Source organism: Drosophila melanogaster, chromosome 2L, assembly GCF_000001215.4.
Source record: "Drosophila melanogaster chromosome 2L".
NCBI lineage: Eukaryota > Metazoa > Arthropoda > Insecta > Diptera > Drosophilidae > Drosophila > Drosophila melanogaster.
In genome coordinates, this window is record NT_033779.5 from 10,344,418 (window position 1) to 10,366,471 (window position 22,054).

Here is a 22,054-nt window from a genome sequence, read left to right on the forward strand (position 1 = left end):
TTAGTAGCCTCCCCACGCGAAAAACACCCCTAACGTGAACCACTAAAGGACGGCAAAGGACACGGCCAAAGCCGAAATATTTGGATATCTAAAATAACGAATAGAATGCCAAGCATTCGGAATTTGGCTCTAAAATAAGCTGGCGCAATCAAAAATCGCCCAATTCATTTAGTGACTTTTGTTTCGAGTGAAAGTTGCCGTGAAAGTGTCGCAGTCAACACAATCCAATCCACAAAATGTTCAGGAGCAAAAATGAGGGGAACATTGTGTACAAATGCACTGTGCGACTCCTCGATGACTCCGATGTCCTAGAGTGTGAATTTCAGGTTTGTGCTGCTCTTGAACTCTGTCAATGTTAACCTAATTGGACCGGTCATTGGATGAATCAGTTGCTGAACTCGAAAATCACTGCTCATCTGCAATCGATGGAGTATTTCTTTCTATCCGAATTTGTGCTAAAATTAAAGATACTGCTATTTTAGATAACCCAGTGCACAAATATAATGTTAAATTTAATGGGATTCCGTTGTTTTTATTTTTCCGTCCATTCGCGAGTGTCTCAAGTAAATACATAAAAACATACTAACTTATTAATATATTTTGGTACCTTGCGTTCGGCTGTAAACAGATGGGTGGCTAACGCCCTTTCTGCTTGCCGGCAAAAATATTGATGTAGTAATCCCCAAAAAGCATGCTATTAAAGCTGAAAATGAAATCTTCGAAATTTGTGGTCAATTCGCATACTTCTAAGTATTTGTACTTATAGTAATTTATTAAGCTTTGAAATTACTTTTAGCCAACTGGTACACTTTGTGGTTGTTTCTATGTAGTTCTAACCCCCATTTCACTTCCTTGAGGGTGTAAACAAGTCATACAAATTACCATTTTTTGGGAGGTGAGAGTATTTGGAAAGTGAAAATAAGTAGGAAAGACTAATGACTAGGACATATTTAACCTCTAAAGTATGCAATCATTTTCAGGAGTTTAAATATATCATATATATAAAACGTATAATAAACAAAATATAATATCAAAATATCCCATATTTTACAGCCCTTCCATAAGGGAATATACCTATTGGAGTACTTGTGCGGTGAGTTGGAGATCAAGGAGAAGGATTACTTCGGTTTGCGATATGTTGACTCCTCCAAACAGAGGGTAGGTATAACTATATATAATATAAATATTTGTCTAATTAACATAAACGTTTGTGAATAAATTATAAACAGCACTGGCTCGACCTGTCCAAATCAATTATTAAGCAATGCAAAGGTGAGCAATGTTTAAAAACGTATTAGCTTTATAAACTACAACTTTTATCTTGTCTTCAGAAATGGATCCACTATTGTTTTCGCTGAGAGTAAAGTTCTACCCTGCGGATCCATTTCGACTGACCGGAAATGCACGGATTATGCTCTATCAGCAGTTAAAGAGGGACCTTCGACATGGTCGCTTGTACTGCTCCTTGGGCGAGGCGGCTGCACTGGGCGCTCTAATAGTTCAAGGTCGGGATGAACACCTCTTAAATGAATTAACTTGCTAACTATATATATACTATTTCCTGTGCAGAGGAGCTGGGCGACTATAACGAAGACGTGCATGTGGGCAGTTACGTATCTTCCATAGAATTAGCACTGCGGCAGACGGAGTGTCTGGAGAAGAAGATAATCGAGCTGCATAAGAAGCGAGAGCCCGGACAGAATCTCTCCCTGGCCATGGATGAGTTCCTGGGCATAGCTCGCGGCCTGGAGACCTACGGCATAGATCCGCATCCGGTCAAGGATCACCGCGGATCGCAGCAGTACGTCGGCATAAATAATACGGGCATTAGCACATTTGTGGCCGGCAAAAGATCTCAACATTTTCGCTGGAACGAAATACACAAAATCAATTTCGAGGGCAAAATGTTTATAGCGCATCTCAGCTATACGGACGCTAGTCGTGAACCAGTAAGTTGTTGAATCATGATTCCATAAAAAATGATTGCCTATTTTGTATATTCCAGAAAAAACATACTGTTGGCTTCAAGTGTCCAACTGGCGCAGCTTGTCGATACTTGTGGCGATGTGCCATTGAACAAATGCTGTTCTTTACGTGAGAATATATTGTATATACTTAATACAGATTCAAATTAACTTAGTAGCTTCATTTGCAGATTACCCAATAGCCAAAGTGCAGCTGTGATTTCGGGCGGAGGCTTCTTCTCCTGGGGCACCAAATTCCGATACACCGGAAGAACTGAGCGTGAAATTTTGACTGAAAACATAAATGCGTTGCGGGAACAAAAGAATAACTCGAACTCGAGCAAGCGAAAGGCGAGCAGTGTGCCAGCCACGCCGTCCAGTCCACAAGGGGATTTAGCACAAATAAGTAAGTTCTTTCTAGTTAAATTGAGTATTAGCCACTCATATTGCTTCTATTTTGAAGAATATAAACGAATATGTCTGTAGAATTCGCGTTCATATGCTAAGTTTATCATTATTTACACATTCATTATTATTATATTTTCAGGATATAGCAGCTTGCCGAGATCCACGATGTCGGAGCCTTTGGGCTACGGCATGCCAAATGGCCATTTCTATGGGCACGACCATGGGATGAGCGATGCAAATGGGGGCATCCAAATCTCCAGCCTGGAGCCAGTCTGCGAGGAGGCACGCCTGCGATCGTCGAACATAGATGGGGTCAACTATTTGGCCAGCCAGATCGGTGGCTATGCCTATCGGGACTCCGTCGAGCATTCTTCCACTGAGAGCGGCCTGACCGTAAATGGTTACGATCATCCGAGGAAACACAATGAGGCCAGACAGCACGGCTCCTACTCGCCCAATCTGTACTACGGACAATCGGATGGCGCCGTGAACTCCAGTTCGCCAGCCGATAGCTTCCTGCACGCGGATCCATCCACGCGAAAGGTTAAGAAGTTCCGCAAATTCCACCTACTGCACGCCTTCGTTCCGTCCGTGATTTTTGTTGCTTTCGCGATGGCCGGAACGGCTGTGTTCATCATGGAATCCGAATCGGAGGCCTTCGAGCAGCTGCGCAACTCACCCGAAATGCTTTGTCTGCGCTATCAGTACTATCAGCCACTGAAGGAGTTCGTTCTGGAGAAGTTGGGTCGAAGTGGGAAGTAGGAGCTTCTACCTATGGAAGATCCACCTAACTAACTATGGTCCCAGTTACTCCAGCTGCATCGGGTATTTTAATAGTGTACTTAAGGCAATTCTTTAATATTTATGCTATAATGATTCCATATTAAAACCAAAGCCTGAAATTTAATTTTAACATTAATACAATTTGTTTTGATTGGGTGAAATAAAACTTTGGTATTGAACCATCATTTGAAAAATCATTTGGAAAACAAAAATTTAAGAATGAGATGATCAATTGAAGCATTAGATGATCCACGATCACGTTCAAAAACAGTTCTTTTATTTGTCGATATTGGTTTTAAGTCATTCTTATTCATTAGATTTATTAAGTAAGACTTTAATTAAATAAATAAATGTGGCTATCCTTTTTATTACTTTGGTGCTAGACGCAATTCCACCGCACCATCGATTGAATGTACATGTCTACGTTCTACTACCAGGTGGTCACTAGAGCACCATGTCCGCCTGCAGACCCAACGATTCCGAGTGCTTCTTGGCCTTCATCCGGAGATCGGCTATCGAAGAGCTCTTGCTGTGGGCGGCGGCGAAGGCGGCCAGATTTATGGAGTACTGGGGCACAGAAAACAATCCAGCCGGCACGGTTCCATTAGTTATAGCAGCTGCGTACTGAAATCAGCAAAAGAATAGATATATAGATACATATACATTAAATTGTATCTATTTTGCTTAACTCGTATTGGGACCATTAGAAATAAAGATTATATTCAATATTTAGAAGAATTTTCTTGGCAAGGATTCTTCAGAATCTCATATTTTTATGCTCTTAGTACATACAAACTTCAATGTGAAATATTTCAAATGAAAAACGGCTTTTTTCCAAACTTTGTCGTATAAGTTAGTTATCATAAAAACGATACGCATTATTATAAGTAATTAAGCTTTTAAGCTTTGCACTAATGAATAACTTTTCGATGGTTTAAATAAATAAAATCTTTAAAATTTTGTCGAGATTATAAAATTGTATGTTTAACCAGCGCCTGCCTCAATCGATTACAATATTTTAAGTTCAGGATTGGCATCGCTGAATCTGCCAGGATCATAGATGCAATACTACCATTTGGAATTTTACCTGATGAGCTGCCACCGAAATAATGGCCGGATCGAAAGCGGAAAAGGCGGCGGCTGCTGCCACGGTGCTGGAAAACTGTTTGATAGCCGAGCGCGATATCGCCGGATTGTGATTATGTGGTGAGTCCACGGTGACCACCTTGCCGGAACTGCTGGTTCCGGAGACACCGGGTGCCTGGGGATTCGAGCTGGTCGCTGCGGCAGGATGGGATGGAACGGATGAGCTGCGAAGGGCGGCCAGGCTGACGTAGGGAGCCACACGACATGGTTCCAGCGGAGTGGCAATCGGCGGACTCCGGCTGCCCACGAGGAATCCTTTAAGATATAAGTGGATTACATGAGACGTGTTGCACTTGGATGGGGCTTGTGGAACTAAAGTGTAGATTTAAGTTTGACTTTCATTGTAAGAAAGTAAGGTTTAAGGTTTAAGGTTGAAAAAGGTTAGTTAGGGAAAGGTTTTTTAAGTTTACAGTTTGTATAATCTGTTCAAATTTTGGATCAATTATGTAATGTGGCTTAAATTGTTATAATTTAAGATCTTTAGTGCGATTAAGTTGTTAAGCTCTTTAACTTTCATTGACCATTAAAATACGAACATTTAAAAACATTCGCTAAAAATGAAACATGCAGGTAAGACAAAATTCTGCTTGTAACTGAAAAGACGAATACAGTTTATATATTAGTAATAATATATAATTATTAATAATGTACTTAAACAAAAAGGTTAAGAACTGCAAAACTTTTTGTGTAAGGTTATAGAGTAAAAACAGGTAATAAGTACAAACTTATTTGCATTAAGTTTTCAGTGTATAAAAAAGTGATTTAAATTTTTAAGATGCACCAAAGAAATAAGCAATATTTTAAGGATTATCCGAAGGATTCACTGCCGGCAATCACTCTGCTTAGATGGATATGTACCGTACCTGCTAGATTGGCAAATCGTTTTAAGATTCAGTGACAAGTAATTGAATTCATTTTGTAATTTATTGCTCGGAAAACGCCCCGGAAAGTCGGAAAGCCGGATGGCCGGAACCACAGGGACGTGTTACCGCTGGCGGGTGAAATTTCTGGAGTGGAGCGGCACATACAAATGGGTCTCCTGGGAACTGGAGGCCAGGTTAACGTCTTGTTTATGGGTGGTTCACCGTGGCAAAGAGCCTGAGAATTGATATGGACCCATAAAGTGCTGGCCATTCCATTCGCCGTGTCTGCCGTGCTTTTTATGCCAAAATTTCAATTTGATTACATTTCCGAAAAGTTTTTTATGCCCGAAGGTCCAGTATTGAAATACGGCCGCATTAGGCGGCAAATTTGATAAATGCGATTATATCTTTTTTAATCCAATTAGGCTGAGCTACCCGAATGCGATTTATATTTATGTGAAAAAGCACACACACTCAGGAAGTCATAAATGCGTAAATGTATTGATTTGCATTCTTCTAAACTCGAAAATAAATTTTTTCGCGCACCTCAACACCTCCGGGTTTTCAGTTCAGTTTGTTTGCCCTTCGAATTATAATCAGGACTCACAAACGCATCTGCTCAGATTTTAGCCAGCGAAATCCCTTCGGCAATATATACATAAAATAAGAACGCTTCTCTTTTTTTTTTTAGCGACAGCAAAGCACAAATCATTGCTAACTTCATCAAATTAAATATTCGGGCAATAAAACGAAGGATACAAATTCTATCGAGTGGCGTAGGGCGGGGAAGTTGATGGATGGATGGGGGGGTTAAGTCCTTGGAAACGAGGGTTGAACGGAAACGGAAAGCCAAATGAATTAATGAAGAGACATTTAAACAACTGTGAAAACCGTAACATATTGGCCCCAGCAAGTTGATAAGCCAGAAAATGAACAGCAGCATTCCGAAATGTAAATGTTCTAGCCTGATTTTTGTGTACTTAACTAATTGCAATTTACACTTTCATTAAGCTTAATTGGCGCAAACTTGGCGAAGGTGAGAGGGGTGCTTAAAAAAAAGGGGCACCAATTTATGCTAGTTTTTAATTACATTAATGTTTTAAAGTTAACTTAGAAGGAGCCTTAGTTATTTGCTCACCTTTGTGCATTTGGTTTTCGTGCTTTCTACATTTCGCCCTTCTATTTTGAAACCAAACCTGCAAGAACACATAATTGATAAATGAAAGTTACCATCACATCACTTGTTTGTTTCATTAATATAAATTAAGGAAATTAAGGCATTATAATATCCGATTTGGTCATTAGTTGCTTCAGTATACACTGAATTATCACTGTTTATTTCCCGTTAATCTCGGCAGATGCGTACTTCTTAGATATTTTAGCGGGCTAAAAGTTGCGAAGAGCTAAGCAATTTATTACGGACCATAAAAAAAGTGACACTCCTGCTGGCTTTGGAATTGTAACTACATATTTCATGACCACATAGTGCCTATTCCAGCACCCTGATTGAGCATTTAATCTCTAACCGGCCCCCCGATGCTCGAGCAATTTTCTACTTGTGTCCCAGACGACAAAGGGTGGCGTAAACCACTTAACACCCCATATCTATGCCATCTATGCCCTTACAGAGTGTATATGTACTTTGTCAGCATATACATATATATATTTTGGATCAGCATCGAGTTGTGTCACTTTGTCTATATGTCCGTAAGTCAGAATGTCCGTATATCTGTCTGTCCATTCGTCTGCATATCTGTATCTGCACATCATCCTTACAAAAGGTAGTTATTATTATCATCGAATATAGTATCTATGTATGCTGGTTGATAATAATTGAAAAACCTATTTTCTAGTTTTCCTTTAAGCTGTAGGGTATATAAACTTCGACTTTCCAATGTAGTTTCCTTCATTATTTTCACCATGCCGGTGGTTGAAAAATCAAAGTCACTGCTTCCACATTCGGTCGAAATATTTCGGGGAGACAATGTCTGGTTGTCATTAGTACAAGTGTAATGAATAACCATTGAAAAACAATTTGGACCTCGTGGTGTCCAAAGGGGCGTCCTCGGACATTTCCAATGTCATGTTGCAATCGGGGTATAATTTATGGAGTTGATGCGTGAACATAATTACCTGCACTCTAGCTTCGCTGAGGCCCAGTCGCTGACTCAGTTCCTCGCGCATGAAGGCATCTGGATAGTGGGTCTCCTCGAACAGTCGCTCCAGCTCGTTCAGCTGGTCCAGGGTGAAGTTCGTCCGCGATCTCCGCTGCTTGGTGTTCACCAGCGACGTGTCCAGCGGATCGCAGTGCTCCCGGTTGCGACTGGGCTCCGGAGAGACGCATTCTTCCGGCAATAATGGCTTATCCGGCGCCAGCTTTGGCGTATTACTGTCCTCCGTGCACTCGGTTATGCTGGCAGTGGGCAATCCAGACATTTTCGGATCTGAAAAGGTTATAGTTTTTTCTATATTCATATGCGTATGGCATACTTAATGTCAATCGATCTAGAATATAAAACACAAGTTTATCCTTTTATTTTGAATGCTTGGGTCACTTTTTTTACACTTTTAAAATTAAAAAGAAATTCAAACAAATTTATCATGATGTCTCTTAAAAAATTTTTAAGTCAGTAGATTTTGTTTGTAATAATTATATTATTATAATGTATTATTCTTAACTTTAAGATTTCTTTCTCTATTTATACTGGTTATAAAAACGGCAAAAAAAAGGCATTAGTCTTTATTTAATTAAAATGTGTGATTATTGATTTGTTATGCACCGAAAATACAAGTTCATTATCCGACGGATTATATAGACACTATGAATAAGATCATTTTTATTTGAAACTTGTACACAAAGTTAATGGGCACTTTTTGATGAATATATGTACATGCTACAACTACTGGCTTATTAACTCAAATATTTACGGATATCGAATAAACTACATACTTTATATGGACATTAATGGTTAGATGAATCAACGCAATGGATTACGAATTGCTTTTAGATATTGATATGTGACGGTAATAAAGTTATAGGTAAAAGGTTTATTAGGCAATTATCTTGTTTAACACTTTGACTTTAACCTATACCGTACAAAGTATCTTTCACTAGGATTCACTAGCTGAGTCGATCAAGCCATGTCCGTTTGTTTGTCCGTTTATCTGTCCGTATAAAAGTGATATCCTTACTTATTCGCGTTTTTGTATTCGATCCATGTGTAATAAAAAAGTCATGCTATAAATGTCATAATTCTTAACAAACATCCTAATTATGCAACAACTTTTCAGTTTTTTCTATTATTGAGTGATATCCGGTCGGTTTTAAATCCATGTTGCAATTTAAAACATGTTATATATAGTTGTTTAAGCCACAAATATATAATTAAAGATATCGTAATCCCAAAATTTGCCAAATAAATTAGTAACTAAGTAACATAATGGTAAGAAAATATTAAATGCAGGTAAAAATATTATTCTATTCTTGTTAAAAACAAAAGAAATAAATTTGCTTTGGACCATGCAAATTGTTCAATCACCGACGGATTATATAGGATATCAGATTGCGGATTATCTTAAGATATCAGCTTGCGGAATGTTTTAAGCGATATCTACCAGCACTACCCATCATATCCAGTTAGTGAAGTTACCTTCCGGCTGGGAGTCCACGTCCAAATCCTCCGAAATTAGCCAGTTCTTGGGCTTCGGCTCCACCGCCGCCTTGTGGAGAGTGGGACTAAGGCTGTAGGTTTCCACATGCTCCTCGCGCTGCGAATGAGATTCTTCCGTTGGCTCCGGATCGATAGCGAGGATCGTATTGCTCTCGGATACGGATAGGTCGGTAATGTCTATGTCCACGGACTCCTCGCCACTCGCGCAAGTATCGGCATAACTGCCGCCGGAACTGATCGAGTTTATGAATATGGAATTTTTCACTTCCGTGGGCTTTTTTAAACGCGCGCCCGTCATCGAATTGAATAAGGCGTGTACACTGTTGTTAGTTAGATTGAACTCAAAGGACTTGGTGACAAACTGGGCCAACTGCTCCATTATCCTTGGCTTGGGTAAACAAATAAATGCCGTTGCTTTTTTATGCGTTCGAGCATAAGTTGCTGTAACGAAACTAAGCTGCCGACTATTTTATAGTCAACACCAATGGCATTCGGCGTGCCTAATCACCTCAGTTGGCTCTTTATTGCTGCGCATGTCCTTCGGATTATCCACATTCGATTCAACCGCTTAAATTGTTCGTTCGAGAGCGCGACGGAATAGAAAATATTATCGCTTCGATTTTGGCCAGACATAAACGGATGACTGCCCGTTTTAATGGACAAATATGACTAGTTCAACATCTTGACTCTATTCAATTAGCAATTTCTTTGGTCCTGCAACAGCACTTCACTCTCCTACCCTTCAAAAATCCAGCGAAATCGCTCTCTCTCTCTCGCGTGAGTCCTTAAAAAATCCACCCCAAGTCGGCGGGGCAGTGTAAAGTTAAGTGAAGTCCTGCCTACGGAGGTCCTTTCAATTGCTCTCATTGGTCTACGGAGCAGGCAAAGTGGTTGCACGCTCAGCGATTCCAGCTTACTTTCCTATTATTGGTTATAGCCATTATGGAGCACTATTTATCCATTAAGCGGCAATGAAACACATTATAATTGCAATAAATGATGCCATTGTGGGAGGAGTTTTGCGCGAAAGTTTCACATCCTGGTCGAAGGATTTCCAGCGCTCAGCTTTTTGGCACTTTATAAATACCATTTAAATCGCTGTGCTTGCCACGCAAATCCACAGGAAAAGGGCATTATTTTTATTTCACAAAGTCGTCGCCGTCGTTTGGGGAGCTGTTTTATCGATTTGTGGGCGGGCTCAGTGCCATAAAACAAGGATCTGAGTTGGCGCTTTGCCACGCCCCCCATATTCATTACTTCAACTTTGTGCTAATGACACTGGGCTACAAAGGTGGCATAACTCATTGCTGAGTTTATTGCACAAGTATCCAATCGAAGGACGAATATACTCAGCTAATGTCCTAGTTTTTACAGAACGAACATGTGCCATCTTCATTTGTCAAACTGAACTGTGTTGCACAGTGTAAACTCATTAATTTATCAACATATCAAACCCATTGAGTTAGAGACATCTAGAATTTCAAATTCATAAGTTATTATTAAAAAATCATTTATTTTCTCATCAGTTTATAGATATTTTGTTATAAGAGATTTAGTTTAAACAATTGCATAAGCGGCATAATTGGCAATTCCGCACATATTGACTCCCTTGCGAATTCGTATGTAACCATTTTCGCCCCAATTTTGGCCCCACCAATTCTTTAGTATCCAATAATCCTTTCCAAAACCAATTACCACCATGGCATGATTTACGGAAGCCGATGAGCACAAGGGGTCATCGTAGATGCCGTCACTGAGACAAAAGGCTAAATTTAAAAACAAAAATATATATGTAAGTATTTACGGTCATTACCTGTACAGTTGAAATGTCTTTGGGGAGGCATTTATAGAAATTGCAACTGGTCCAATGTGGGTAACTGCCGCCTGAATGGCCTGCTCATCGCGCACGGGAAGAATGGCCCAGGATGTCACATTAACTACGGATAAATCGGGTACGAACTGGCATTTGCCTTTCTGAAAAACATATGCATTAGTTAGCATTAGTTGTATTGCCTGTAATAACTAAATATTCTACTATTCTAATATTCAATATCACCAAAAATAATTTGATAATGTTTAAAAAACAAAAGATTCGTTCCTTAACTTACCAATTAAATGAATAGCTCAAGCTGTAGTCATTCTAACACCTTGATTTTTATAAAGCTTATAAATAAGCGTATATATCTAAATAAAAGCAACTAACTATCTTCCTAATTGTTTGGTATTTACCCTTGCCACATACGGATAATCTTGGTCCCTCATTATGCCGCCCGTGCTCTGCAAATAACTCAAAGTATTTCGCAGGGAGCCGCCGACGCATCCTTGGTTTCCATGGGACACACTGCAGTCCACGATTTGTTGCTTACTCAGGCTCAATATTTTCCCGGTTCGCTTGAATACCTGACCCATGATGCTCTCGGCAATGGAGAAGGCGTAGCAGGAACCGCAGGAAAGTTGATTATACGGTGGTGTGATGAATCCCTTGCTGCGCCAATCCAAACTTTCGGGCACATTGGCCATTAGAGGAGAACCAACTATTTCGGCCATATTATCCGCGCTGTCTTCAATATTGCTCTTCAACAGTCGCAAAAATCCCTTGAGGTAACCATCTGTGCTCTGGTTTTCAAAATATTTAAATAATATTATTGTTTTTAGGCTTTGGGATGTACATTTATATGTTTTTTGAAATACGCACCATATCAGCAAAAATATTTGGCTTCAACCTGAAGCTCGTTTGACCTTCCTTATAGTTTTGATTGTGTTCCTCAATAACTTTGAAATTTTCCTCGAACGCCTTGTAACTTCGCATTTCATCGTAGGTGCGAAGATATTTGCGATTGTTATTATTCTAGAAGGCATTTATAAGCTCTTAATAGGTTTAATTTTTATTTTTCTAAAGCTTACCTTAAATTTTTCGAATTCGCTCTTGCAATTTGCAGAAGAAGAATTTCCTTCGCTCAAATTGGATGTTACAATTTGACAATTTAGGCCACATAAACAACCAAAGAAAATTAATTTCCACATTGCTTTTGACTTCATTACCTTCAGTTACTGTCAATAAACTAAAATCGCAACTAAGCATATTTATGCTTTCTTAAGAAGCAACGTAAAAGTCTGATCGAAACTGTGAGCACCCATTAGATTACATTTAGAAAGAGCATATTATTTTATATAAGCTGACTAAAAACAAATCAAAATTATACATCATTATGCATTTAAAGTCTAGCTCAGTATAAGTAATTTGCTTTTAATGGTACACTTCGTACAATAAATATTTAACATATTTAAAGAACAAAAAACATAATATTTTTATAAATCACAGAAGTTATTATTATTTTCGATTAGCCATGGCCAGCTGTGTTTCACTTCATTCTAAAATTCCAGTCGTTCCCACAGAAATGCAATATAGCCTCTCTTCCGAATTTTGCAACAAATCTTGCGAGATTTTCTCAGTATTTCAATAGAAAAAACTGTTGGACGAAAACTGGGGAATACCCATAATGTAAGTTCATATACCCTTTGTCTTACATGCCAGTCGGAATTCAGTGTTTCTTTTCATTTGTGTCAGAAATGATTTAAAGTGTGTATTCTTAGCCTTAAGAACAGCTGTTTTGCATAACATTGCGAATCCGGTTGATTTGCGTCAAAACAAAACCAGGATCATGCTGAAAACCGCTGTTAGCCGCTTTTTACAAATTAGTTCAGTAAGTTTAACCATGACACATGGTAATGCCCATATTAATCCACCGACTTGCAGGTACAATGTGGCGGCCGGGCGAATTCTGTTCGCAACATCAACCTGATTCCCATGGTGGTCGAGCAAACTGGCCGCGGTGAGCGGGCCTACGACATATTCTCACGTCTGCTGAAGGAGCGTATAATTTGCCTTATGGGCAACATAACCGACGACATCAGTTCGACTGTGGTGGCTCAACTGCTGTTCCTGCAATCGGAGAACGTCAACAAACCGATCCATCTGTACATCAATTCGCCCGGCGGTGTTGTTACAGCGGGTTTGGCGATCTACGATACGATGCAGTACGTCAAGCCACCCATTGCAACTTGGTGCGTTGGACAGGCCTGCTCGATGGGATCCCTCCTGCTCGCGGCCGGTGCTCCTGGCATGCGGTACTCCCTACCCAACGCGCGAATAATGATACATCAGCCCTCTGGTGGCGCACAAGTAAGTACATTCTAGTGTAAAAATCTCACCCGAATTGATGATGCAATCTCGCCCAGGGCCAAGCCACAGACATCCTAATACATGCTGAGGAAATTATCAAAATCAAGCGCCAGCTGACCAACATCTACGTGAAGCACGCCAAGAATACGTACGAGGAGATGTCCGGACGCATGGAGCGCGACCACTTCATGACCCCCGAGGAGGCAAAAGTGCTGGGCATCATTGACCACGTGCTTGAACATCCTCCAGAGACTGTTTCCGAAACGGGACCCGCGTCGGACGGCGGCGTCACCTCCGGCAAAGCCGTGCCCGAGGAGTGCGAGAAGAAGAGAAGCAAGCAGGCAGCCTAAATTTCCACCTTCCTATAGACCAAAATTCAATCATAAGTTCGAAACAATTTGAATAATTCAGTTTTCCACAGAATATACACTTTCCAAATACACCATGTCGACTTTCTCATGATTGAGCATTATTAATATTGCATCATTAATGTTTAAAAGCCTTTACGTAATCAGTTGCTCTTAGTTAAGAGAGGATGAACTGGAATTATCGTTATCTGATTGAAGAGCTAGTCTCTTTCAGGAAGAGCAAATGGATCCTATCATCCATCATTCTCCCTCGTTAAAATGCTAAACCAATCAATAAACTTTTAGTAAAATTCATAAACACAGTACTCAATACGGCATTTGTTTGTTTTTGGTTGTCGGTAGTTTTTGGGAGTGGTTTACTGTTTACTAATTAACTCTTTCAAGTCGATCTGCATTTATTTCTTATTAGAAAATTTAAAAGCTATATCAGAAAAAGAGATACTTGTTTGTGCGCAAACGCATATTCTTAATTAAGTAAAGGAATTTGAAACCAAGTTTCCCTTTTAACTCTGATCCATTACTATAATATCTGAGCTACCGGTGATGGAATCCTTCTGTATGTACTCGAAGATCTTGTTTAATTCCGGTGTTTCTTTGATCGACTTGAGGAAATCCACTAACTGCTGATTTTTGTCTATTGAAGAGGAATTTCAATTAGTTTATTTTCAGATACAATGTTCTTCAATATTTTTACTTACTTGCTTTGGGTATTTGCGAAAGGGCCGAGACTGCACGAAGGGCAGAACGCTTGAGTTCGTCCTGCTTTTCGTACTCCTGTTTCACAGAGTTGGCCTTCACCTTGTGGGTGCACGTATCACGTAGTTGCTGTATAAATTGATCGAGTCCTGAAAGAATTGAGCAAAGTGAATAAGAGATCTCAAGTAATCAAGGCTTTGGTACTACTCACTTAGCAGAACCTTATCCGGGCACAAGATGGCCAGACGTGCCGTCATCAGGTACGTCAGCATCTTGATGTCGTAGTGGTCGCACAGACCAGCCTGGACATGGTCCAGGAACTGCATGACATCCACACGATCCAAGCCCTGCTCGAGAAGTGTGTACATGCATTCAAATGCCGCTTTGCGAATGTCGAGACCGTCGTCGACGGTGTGCTTGAAGGGACCCATCTCCACCTCCCTAATCAGTTCGCTCTTCACCTTCGTCTCCGAGTAGAGCCAAGGCAAAAGGGTGGGCAGCAAATCGCGCACCAAACTGGGCTTGTTGTGTACCGCCGAATTGAAGGCTACTAGTGCGACGCGTCTCACTTGGGGCTCCGGATCTCGCAGGGCAAATAGAAACTCGCCAATGTTCTGCTTGAGCAGAACATCAATGGGCTGCGGCTGATCGGAGATGGTAAACTTTACTGAGGAGACAACAACGGTGCGCATGGTGGCGCTTTCGGAACGCAATGCCTGCTGCAGTTGCGGCAGCAGCTCGTCGGGATTGACCAGCACCAGTTTGCCCAGGCACTCGGCCACCACGTTGCGTGATCCCTCCTCCGAACACTCGCAATGCTTGAAGAGCTGATCCCAAATGGATGGCACCGAGGGTAGGAGCTGGGCGAGTCCGCTGGGCGATACCGATAGCGATGAAATGACCTCCTTAAGCGAATGTAGCAGCAAATACTGTCTCTTCGGCTGCACCTCAATCTCGTGCAGAATCAGAGGCAGGTATGTCTGCAGGCTGCCCACGGACACAGCGCCGAGAGCATGCGAGGCTGCAGCCTTTACATCCTCCGAGGTGGCCCCAAAGCATTCAATAATTGTCTGCGGCAGCACCTGTATGGAGCTCAGATCAAAGTGCCTGCCAATCTCACCGATGGTGAGCAAACAGAATATGATTTCCGTATCGTTACGCTTCTGCAGATCCGTTATCAGCTTTGTGGCCAATGGGGTCGCCACCTGGGGACACTGCTGTGTTAAGGCAGCAATGCACTTGGCCGATGAGTGATAGGCCTGCTTGTGCAGCTGCACCACCTCACTGGGAGCGCCGGCAGTGGCTCTGGATTTGACGTCACCGTTGCCACCCAGAACTGGTGCCATTAGCTTCGAAACGAGCGAATGATAGTCCAGGCCAGACAGCTGTGTTTGCACCAAGGCCTGGAACAGCTCCAACGTGCAATTCAATGCGGATCCCTGTAGCAAAGAAATCAGTTATTAGTTTTGCTAATTACTCAGCTGTTAATTAAAATTCACCCACCTGCAGCAAAGGAGATCGAACCAAAATGAGCACGGAGCGCAAGAACTGCTCATGTATGCCGACCAGAGCTTGGGGCTGCCTGCGAGCTACGGTGCTCAAAAGCGTCAGAGAGTACTGGGCTACGTGCAAATCCGAATCCGATATAAGCGGTGGGATCTCAACTATGGCTGTCTGCAGAAGGTTCGCCTCGAAGTTGCTCGAATAGTTGATGACGATCTTGTTGATCAGATCGAGGGAGTGCAGCTTGAGGGCGCGGTGGTTCTTACGCAGGAATGTGCCCAATGCGGGCAACACGTCGTGCAGGATGGGTGTCAGATCTATGCGCAGGGACGAAGCTGCGATCAGGGTCAACGCCTTCACGCTGCTCAAACGGGTTACTTCGTTCTTTAGGCGCTCCATGAAGATTGGCAGGCAAACCGCCAGCTCATTCTGCAGCATGTCGCCCATGTTGGCGATAATCTGCCCCATGCAGGCTATGGCTCGCTCCTTTACCTCCTGGTCGACATCCGTCACTTTCAGTTTCTGCAATGTGCACGAGTAAACCTGACCCACAAACGATGGGGCATCAAAGTCGGACTTGGCCGCATTCGGTTCTAATGGACGAATCACCTTTACCAACTGCTGCAGCACCAAAAGCGCCTCGGTGGCAATCTTATAGAAAGGATCGAAGACCGAAGTCACTACGAGGGGCACCAGTAGGGGAATATGTGGATGAAAGACATGCGGCGGATGTCCTTGGAGCAGCGAGTAAAGGAATCCCAGAGATTCGATCTTCATGTTGCTGGTAGAGCTTTTGTCATTCAGCGAATAGCTTATGCCTGGCACAATGCTGTCCAAGTAGGGTCCCAGGGCACCTGGTAGCGAATTCAACAGCTCGCGCAGCAAGAGGAAGCAGTCTTGACGCGTTTTCATCGATTTTTCCCTCATTAACGGCTGTATGGCTTTCACAATGAGTGGCAGCTGCTCAATTAACAGCGAGGTCGGACCCGATACCTGATCCATTGAGTCGTGGTCGTTGGCCACGTCGTCGGTGAGGCGTGTGTTCTTTAGCAGGGCCACATAGGCGTGAAATATGTCGGACTTAACATTCTCCTCACGCTCCTTGAAGCGCGCAATCAAAGCCGGACTCAGGCTGCGATAGAAGTCCTCGACGAGCTCCTGCCGTGTGGATATCAAGACCTCCAGACACTTGGCTGCAGCGCGACGAACCTTCCAGCTCATGTCGTCGTCGTCACTGTACTCCTCACTATCGACGTACTCATCATCCTCCGTGTCCATGGCATTGCCAGTGTCGCCATCATCCGTCTCGTAGTTGTAGTTTGGATCGTAGGTGATATAGTTGAGGCACAGCTCCAGGATCTAACAAAACCCATAAGCTATTAAACGTGAATGAGAACATAAAGCATGTGTACTCCTTACCATGGGAATATGCGGGTTTATGGCATCTGGGCAGCGCATGACGAAAGCTTCGCAGGCCTGCAGACAAAACTCGCGCAGCTCATCGTCATCCCGCTGGCTGTACTGGCTCAGCAGGAGCATGGAGCGATCAATGTGATTGCAAAGTCGATGGCCAGCCTGTCGACTAAAGAGTAAAGTTAAATAAAATTGCATCTAAAGATCATATGGCATAAAATATATAACAATTTCAGGAATTGGAACTTACCATATCGAAGCCAGGCACTGAATGTAAGTTCGAATGGCAGCTGGATTTGGTGGGTTCTCTAGGCCATCGAGCAGATGATCGATGACACCGTTGTAGGCGTTGCTATTGGCCTGGATCAGCAGAAATGACAGGGCCACGATGGTACGCTTGCGAACAGCCTGGCGCGATGAGGCCAACTGGGGCATCAGAGCTTTCAGAATGGTGCTGTGGAAGGGAACGAGGAACTCCCCGAAGCGAGAGAGCAGATCGGCCAGAATGTCCAGCGACTCCAGTTTCACAGAGACGTCCTCCTATTAAGGAACAACGGATTAAACGTTTGGGTGCCTAGGGAATAGCAATATAACGCACCTTCTCAATTGCTGTGCTCAGTTTGCCGGTGATCCTTTGACAGACATTTGGGGCCAGGGAGTTTGAGGACTGCGGCAGCTCGGCAATCACTGTCTTTAGGCCAATACTCGATATGTCGCGCAGCTGCTCCGTGTTGGACATCATGTTGGCGCACAGCGAGTCCACGATGGTCTCCACCTGGATCTCCTTCACCTTGTTGACCAGGGGACCCAGGCACTTGACAGCCAGGTTCTGAACTTCGCCGTTCTTGTCTTCCAGCAGCTTGAGCACCATTCGCACCACCTTTTTCTCGGACTCGTCGTCCAGGATGATGCTATCCTTCTGTAGCTCCGTCATCAGATCGTTTGTCGCCATGAAACGGAAGTCCTTGTCCGTCGACGTCATCTGCAGCAGACGAGAGAGCGGAATTAGAATTTCGTTATGTTGCAAAAATGAAATTCTATACATACTTTTTCCAGCAAATTGGCAATTTGGTGGTACTGATGTGACGCCATAGCGAAGGCTTTGAAACGTTCGATCGATAGCAATTAACTGATAAGTGAAATATTGTGTATTTGTATTGGGCTGCCCTATTTTTGGTGTTCTAAAACTTGAAAATTTACTGAAATTTTTCCGGTATTGAATCTCCAAGTTTTATATTCACTCAATTTTGTTATAAAGGCTGCTTAAGTGGGCCCACTTTGAAAAACTAAAAAACCCACTTTATAATCCCTAATGCCTTTTGGATGCCGATAATGGTTTTGGTACATTTTCGTGGTATAAAATACGGTGGAGAAATATTTTGGAACAAGATTTTATGTACTAGTAAATTTTTATATTTAGGTTATTTTATTTTTGAGTTAATACATGACAATCAAAATATAAATATATATATTATCAAATATTAATTCCCAATTTATTTACTAGTAAAATACTTTGTGTCATTACCATCGTTTCAGATGAACGATATATCAGCTATGTGGCACTAAGAGTCTCCCATCTCTAGAAAAGTGCCGCTCGTTTTCAGGAATTATTTTAAACTAAACCGCAGCTCACTGCTAGAATTCAATCAAAATACCTTTTTAACACCAATAAATGCTAACAAAATGGATCAGATTTTAAACAAGGAAAACACCGGCATTAATTGTAAGTTGAATTAGGTTCGACTCCCGTTCGTGTTAGTAATTACATAGCCATTTATCATTGCAGTGCCAGCGAATCCCATTAAAAATGGAGTTCCTACAAATTCCGTATTGAAGAAACCTCTTGGTAACCTTGACAATGTGATGCACCAAACTCCTGGAATAACCCCGTTCAAAAGCACTTCTCTGAAACTCGAGGGTAGTATTGCCAAGCTTTCGCTGCGAAAGGCCCCCAAACAAAATGTGGTCAGCAGGGATCGCGAGGAAGTTAGGTATAAAACAAATAGCTGCTTTTTGGGCGCCTACGTATTGAATTGCGAATACAGAGTCGTCAATTTGTTCAACTACACTGACTTTCCGAACGAGAAATGTTTGAAGAACTGCAGCAAGCGTAAGTACCGCTCATATTAAACAACTCCCCTTGAAAATTGTACTATAAGTTGTATTATTACAGCGGTCACAGAGACCTGGTCGGAAAATCAAGAGGGCTATGAAGGACTATTGGATCAACTTTATCTTGATCTGCGCACATTGGAAAATAATTTGGAAAACAGATGCCTTCCGCCCCTAGATTTTACTGACCTGCCATACATATACAACACAGAAAACATGGAGCCTGCAGAGCCTGAATACTTATTAAATTTATATCCCCCATTGCCTAACTTGGAAGGCATTGATGTTCTATTTTAGATCCTTGTTTAAAAGTTCTATGATTAATTGTAGTTTAATATTTTTTAGCTAGGTATCTTTGTACTACTAATTAATTATTTATTAATGTTATGCTAAGAGAAACTGTTATACCATTAGCTATCCAAGTTTGTTGTCTCGAATCACATTTGTGAAAAATATTTTTTTTACGCTACAATATATTTAGTAGTTTAAGAACCGACATTAAGCCTCCAACAGGCAATTATATGTGTACGATGTACCTCGTTTGGAAGTGATTTTGAATTAAAGCAACTATAAAAACTAACTGGGAGATTAATTTATGGAGCTTTGGAGTTCAGTTGTGAATGTAAACAGAGTTTATTGCTTCCACCTTTTGTCTCTTGATATTTATCAGCATTCGCGGGGCTTAAGTATATTCACTCCGTTTATATTGAATTTGATATTTGGTGGAATAATTCTAATCTATTTTTAGGGTTTCCTCTGTGTTTGCCTAATATGAAAAGTTTATATTTATTTGGGAATTAAACATTTTTGTTCAGTAAACCAAAATATTTTCCCAGCTAGCTAGCTTTTGTTTGCATCTTGTTAGCCTTTTCCCGCTAAATGACGTCTGGCTTTTTTCTGGTGGCCAACAGTTGGCAACACTGCGGCACAGTAATGTATCCAGTTTTTTTTACATTGCTGCAGAAAGGTTTCTCGTCTCGCTGGTGACCTTAGTGGTCCGTTCTCCTGGATAAAATAAAAGTGAAAATTAACAATATGAGTGTATAAAACGAAATGTAAATGCAAAAGAGGTATAAATCTAACAAATAAACATATACTCGTGCAAATGAACATAAAAAGACTCACTTAAGATGTGCAATTGTTCACTAATAATTGTGTTTGTGTTAAAATTATGACCTAATACGGCAATTGGTACAAAATACATACGCATTTAACAAACTTTCCGACCACACCGAATCGAAAGACTTAGGCGACAAACTCGTAATTGCCGAGGGATGTTGCGATGTACATATGTTTAAAGACGTGGCAGTGTCACCAGTGCAACAATACATCTCTTGTATGTATGTAAACATATGCTGTTAATGTATAATATTTCCTGTCTGATGAAATCAAGATCGAAACTAATTACCGACACTTCAATGGACTTTTAGTGAACAAAAAATTAAATTAACACATGTACTAAGTATTTGTAGCCAATAAATTAATTAGATGTTAATTTCTGCAGCCACTGAATGATATGCGGTTTTATTTGTGCTGAAAACGAAACCCGAAACCATTCTTTGTTCAACACAATATTGAATAATCTTAAAAATGGTCTATCCCGAAGAACCTTTTTGGGTTTTACCAACCGTAACTGGATTTTACGAGGATAGAGATTATAGAGGTGAGTTTGATTTGTGTTTGTTTTTTTTTTTATCTATTAGTATAAACCAGTCGCATAATTCGCATATCGTTCAGTAAATGTCGTTGAAGCCCTACAAGAGTTTTGGCAAATGAAGCAGTCTCGTGGAGCTGAATTGAAAAATGGAGCTCTTGTGATTTACGAATCGATTCCGTCTAATAGCCAGCCATACATTTGCTTCGTAACACTTCCTGGAGGAAGCTGCTTTGGAAGTTTTCAAGTAACTACGTTATTAGCAAAGTGTTGACGCAGTGTTTTGTAACACATTTACTACATTTTAGAACTGTCCCACCAAGGCAGAGGCTCGTCGCAGTTCGGCCAAGATCGCCCTAATGAATTCCGTCTTTAATGAGCATCCATCGCGTCGAATCAGCGATGAGTTCATTCAAAAGGCGGTTCAGGATGCTCGCACTTCCTTCAAGGGCACATCGCAAATCAACGAGGGCACAGAATCGGGCATCGGAGCATTCAGGTGGGTTCCATAAACCATAATATATGCACTTGCTATTGAAACCCTATCTTTCTAAGTATTATGAATTAATAAACATTTTTCTGAGTTTAGATTCATGCTGGAGGCGAACAAGGGAAGAACCATGCTGGAGTTCCAGGAGCTTATGACCGTGTTCCAACTGCTTCACTGGAACGGATCGCTGAAAGCAATGCGCGAACGCCACTGCTCCAGGCAGGAAGTGGTGGCTCATTATTCGAACCGGAGCCTGGACGACGAGATGCGATCGCAGATGGCATTGGATTGGATTGCCAGGGAGCACGATAATCCAGGCGTTATTCGCAGGGAGTTGGTGCTCGCCGAGAGGGAGCTGGAGACCTTTCGCATGGCTGGGCGTGAATTGCGCTTTCCGAAGGAGAAGAAGGATATCCTTATGATAGCACATAATCAGCTGGGCGGCAGTGCCCTTAACTCGGCTACCATTGATGATTAATTGGAAAAATTAATAAGCACGATCGAAATTAACCCTTTTTTTAGATAAATCGTATAATTTCAACTTTAACGACGATCAATATTTATTTAATTGGCATACCATATGATCTCCATGATGAAAAACAAGCGGAAATTATTACACTTCCCACAAACACTTCCAAATTATGAAAATTAATTTAAAAATCTTTGAAAATGTGATTTTTAAAACAGCTGCTACACAAATAAGACTAAATCCAATAAAATAAATATAATATTTTAACTTAAAAGTTCATTTGTATTTTATGAATGCTAATATTGTTTAGCTAACCAAATATATTGTGGAA

General features: G+C 41.4%; 7 protein-coding genes across 13 annotated transcripts; 4 read left to right on the top strand and 3 right to left on the bottom strand.

Moving 5' to 3' along the window:
• Positions 1 to 24: 24 nt before the first annotated feature.
• Frmd5 (FERM domain containing) lies at positions 25 to 3,289 on the top strand. The gene is made up of 8 exons (NM_135540.2): positions 25 to 326; positions 1,054 to 1,158; positions 1,230 to 1,272; positions 1,332 to 1,505; positions 1,570 to 1,949; positions 2,006 to 2,094; positions 2,156 to 2,370; positions 2,512 to 3,289. Exons 1-8 carry the CDS (start codon positions 237 to 239, stop codon positions 3,132 to 3,134), a joined length of 1,719 nt encoding a protein of 572 aa, NP_609384.1. The 5' UTR covers positions 25 to 236; the 3' UTR covers positions 3,135 to 3,289.
• Positions 3,290 to 3,433: 144 nt separating this feature from the next.
• CG34367 (uncharacterized protein) lies at positions 3,434 to 9,488 on the bottom strand. 3 transcript variants are annotated; one of them, NM_001103670.3, is made up of 5 exons: positions 8,815 to 9,488; positions 7,298 to 7,608; positions 6,303 to 6,360; positions 4,243 to 4,556; positions 3,434 to 3,779 (listed from the first exon to the last, which is right to left on the bottom strand). In NM_001103670.3, exons 1-5 carry the CDS (start codon positions 9,212 to 9,214, stop codon positions 3,600 to 3,602), a joined length of 1,263 nt encoding a protein of 420 aa, NP_001097140.1. In that variant the 5' UTR covers positions 9,215 to 9,488; the 3' UTR covers positions 3,434 to 3,599. The 3 variants fall into 3 exon arrangements, with proteins under 3 accessions (NP_001097140.1, NP_001162934.1, NP_001260331.1); NM_001169463.1 differs by lacking the exon at positions 8,815 to 9,488 and having other exon boundaries at positions 7,298 to 7,674; NM_001273402.1 differs by lacking the exons at positions 6,303 to 6,360; positions 8,815 to 9,488 and having other exon boundaries at positions 7,298 to 7,674.
• An 837-nt stretch (positions 9,489 to 10,325) lies between these two features.
• Positions 10,326 to 12,180, bottom strand: CtsL4 (Cathepsin L4). The gene is made up of 5 exons (NM_135543.2): positions 11,740 to 12,180; positions 11,531 to 11,683; positions 11,065 to 11,451; positions 10,649 to 10,809; positions 10,326 to 10,588 (listed from the first exon to the last, which is right to left on the bottom strand). The coding sequence occupies exons 1-5, from the start codon at positions 11,857 to 11,859 to the stop codon at positions 10,393 to 10,395; spliced, it is 1,017 nt and encodes a 338-aa protein (NP_609387.1). The 5' UTR covers positions 11,860 to 12,180; the 3' UTR covers positions 10,326 to 10,392.
• A 197-nt stretch (positions 12,181 to 12,377) lies between these two features.
• Positions 12,378 to 13,661, top strand: ClpP (Caseinolytic protease proteolytic subunit). 2 transcript variants are annotated; one of them, NM_001273403.1, is made up of 3 exons: positions 12,378 to 12,539; positions 12,593 to 13,018; positions 13,075 to 13,661. In NM_001273403.1, exons 1-3 carry the CDS (start codon positions 12,498 to 12,500, stop codon positions 13,366 to 13,368), a joined length of 762 nt encoding a protein of 253 aa, NP_001260332.1. In that variant the 5' UTR covers positions 12,378 to 12,497; the 3' UTR covers positions 13,369 to 13,661. The 2 variants fall into 2 exon arrangements, with proteins under 2 accessions (NP_001260332.1, NP_609388.1); NM_135544.3 differs by having other exon boundaries at positions 13,075 to 13,459.
• A 55-nt stretch (positions 13,662 to 13,716) lies between these two features.
• On the bottom strand, positions 13,717 to 18,290 carry Cand1 (Cullin-associated and neddylation-dissociated 1). Of its 2 annotated transcripts, none has more exons than NM_001273404.1 (8): positions 18,046 to 18,290; positions 17,597 to 17,980; positions 17,249 to 17,538; positions 17,005 to 17,167; positions 15,586 to 16,944; positions 14,294 to 15,521; positions 14,085 to 14,231; positions 13,717 to 14,020 (listed from the first exon to the last, which is right to left on the bottom strand). In NM_001273404.1, exons 1-8 carry the CDS (start codon positions 18,088 to 18,090, stop codon positions 13,890 to 13,892), a joined length of 3,747 nt encoding a protein of 1,248 aa, NP_001260333.1. In that variant the 5' UTR covers positions 18,091 to 18,290; the 3' UTR covers positions 13,717 to 13,889. The 2 variants fall into 2 exon arrangements, with proteins under 2 accessions (NP_001260333.1, NP_609389.1); NM_135545.3 differs by having other exon boundaries at positions 13,767 to 14,020.
• Positions 18,291 to 18,571: 281 nt separating this feature from the next.
• On the top strand, positions 18,572 to 19,675 carry pim (pimples). 2 transcript variants are annotated; one of them, NM_001273405.1, is made up of 3 exons: positions 18,572 to 18,721; positions 18,785 to 19,108; positions 19,172 to 19,675. In NM_001273405.1, exons 1-3 carry the CDS (start codon positions 18,682 to 18,684, stop codon positions 19,405 to 19,407), a joined length of 600 nt encoding a protein of 199 aa, NP_001260334.1. In that variant the 5' UTR covers positions 18,572 to 18,681; the 3' UTR covers positions 19,408 to 19,675. The 2 variants fall into 2 exon arrangements, with proteins under 2 accessions (NP_001260334.1, NP_476678.1); NM_057330.3 differs by having other exon boundaries at positions 19,172 to 19,629.
• Positions 19,676 to 20,053: 378 nt separating this feature from the next.
• lft (lowfat) lies at positions 20,054 to 21,993 on the top strand. 2 transcript variants are annotated; one of them, NM_001201846.2, is made up of 5 exons: positions 20,054 to 20,180; positions 20,615 to 20,773; positions 20,848 to 21,011; positions 21,073 to 21,263; positions 21,354 to 21,993. In NM_001201846.2, the coding sequence occupies exons 2-5, from the start codon at positions 20,701 to 20,703 to the stop codon at positions 21,730 to 21,732; spliced, it is 807 nt and encodes a 268-aa protein (NP_001188775.1). In that variant the 5' UTR covers positions 20,054 to 20,180; positions 20,615 to 20,700; the 3' UTR covers positions 21,733 to 21,993. The 2 variants fall into 2 exon arrangements, with proteins under 2 accessions (NP_001188775.1, NP_609390.1); NM_135546.3 differs by having other exon boundaries at positions 20,054 to 20,165.
• The last annotated feature ends 61 nt before the right edge of the window (positions 21,994 to 22,054 follow it).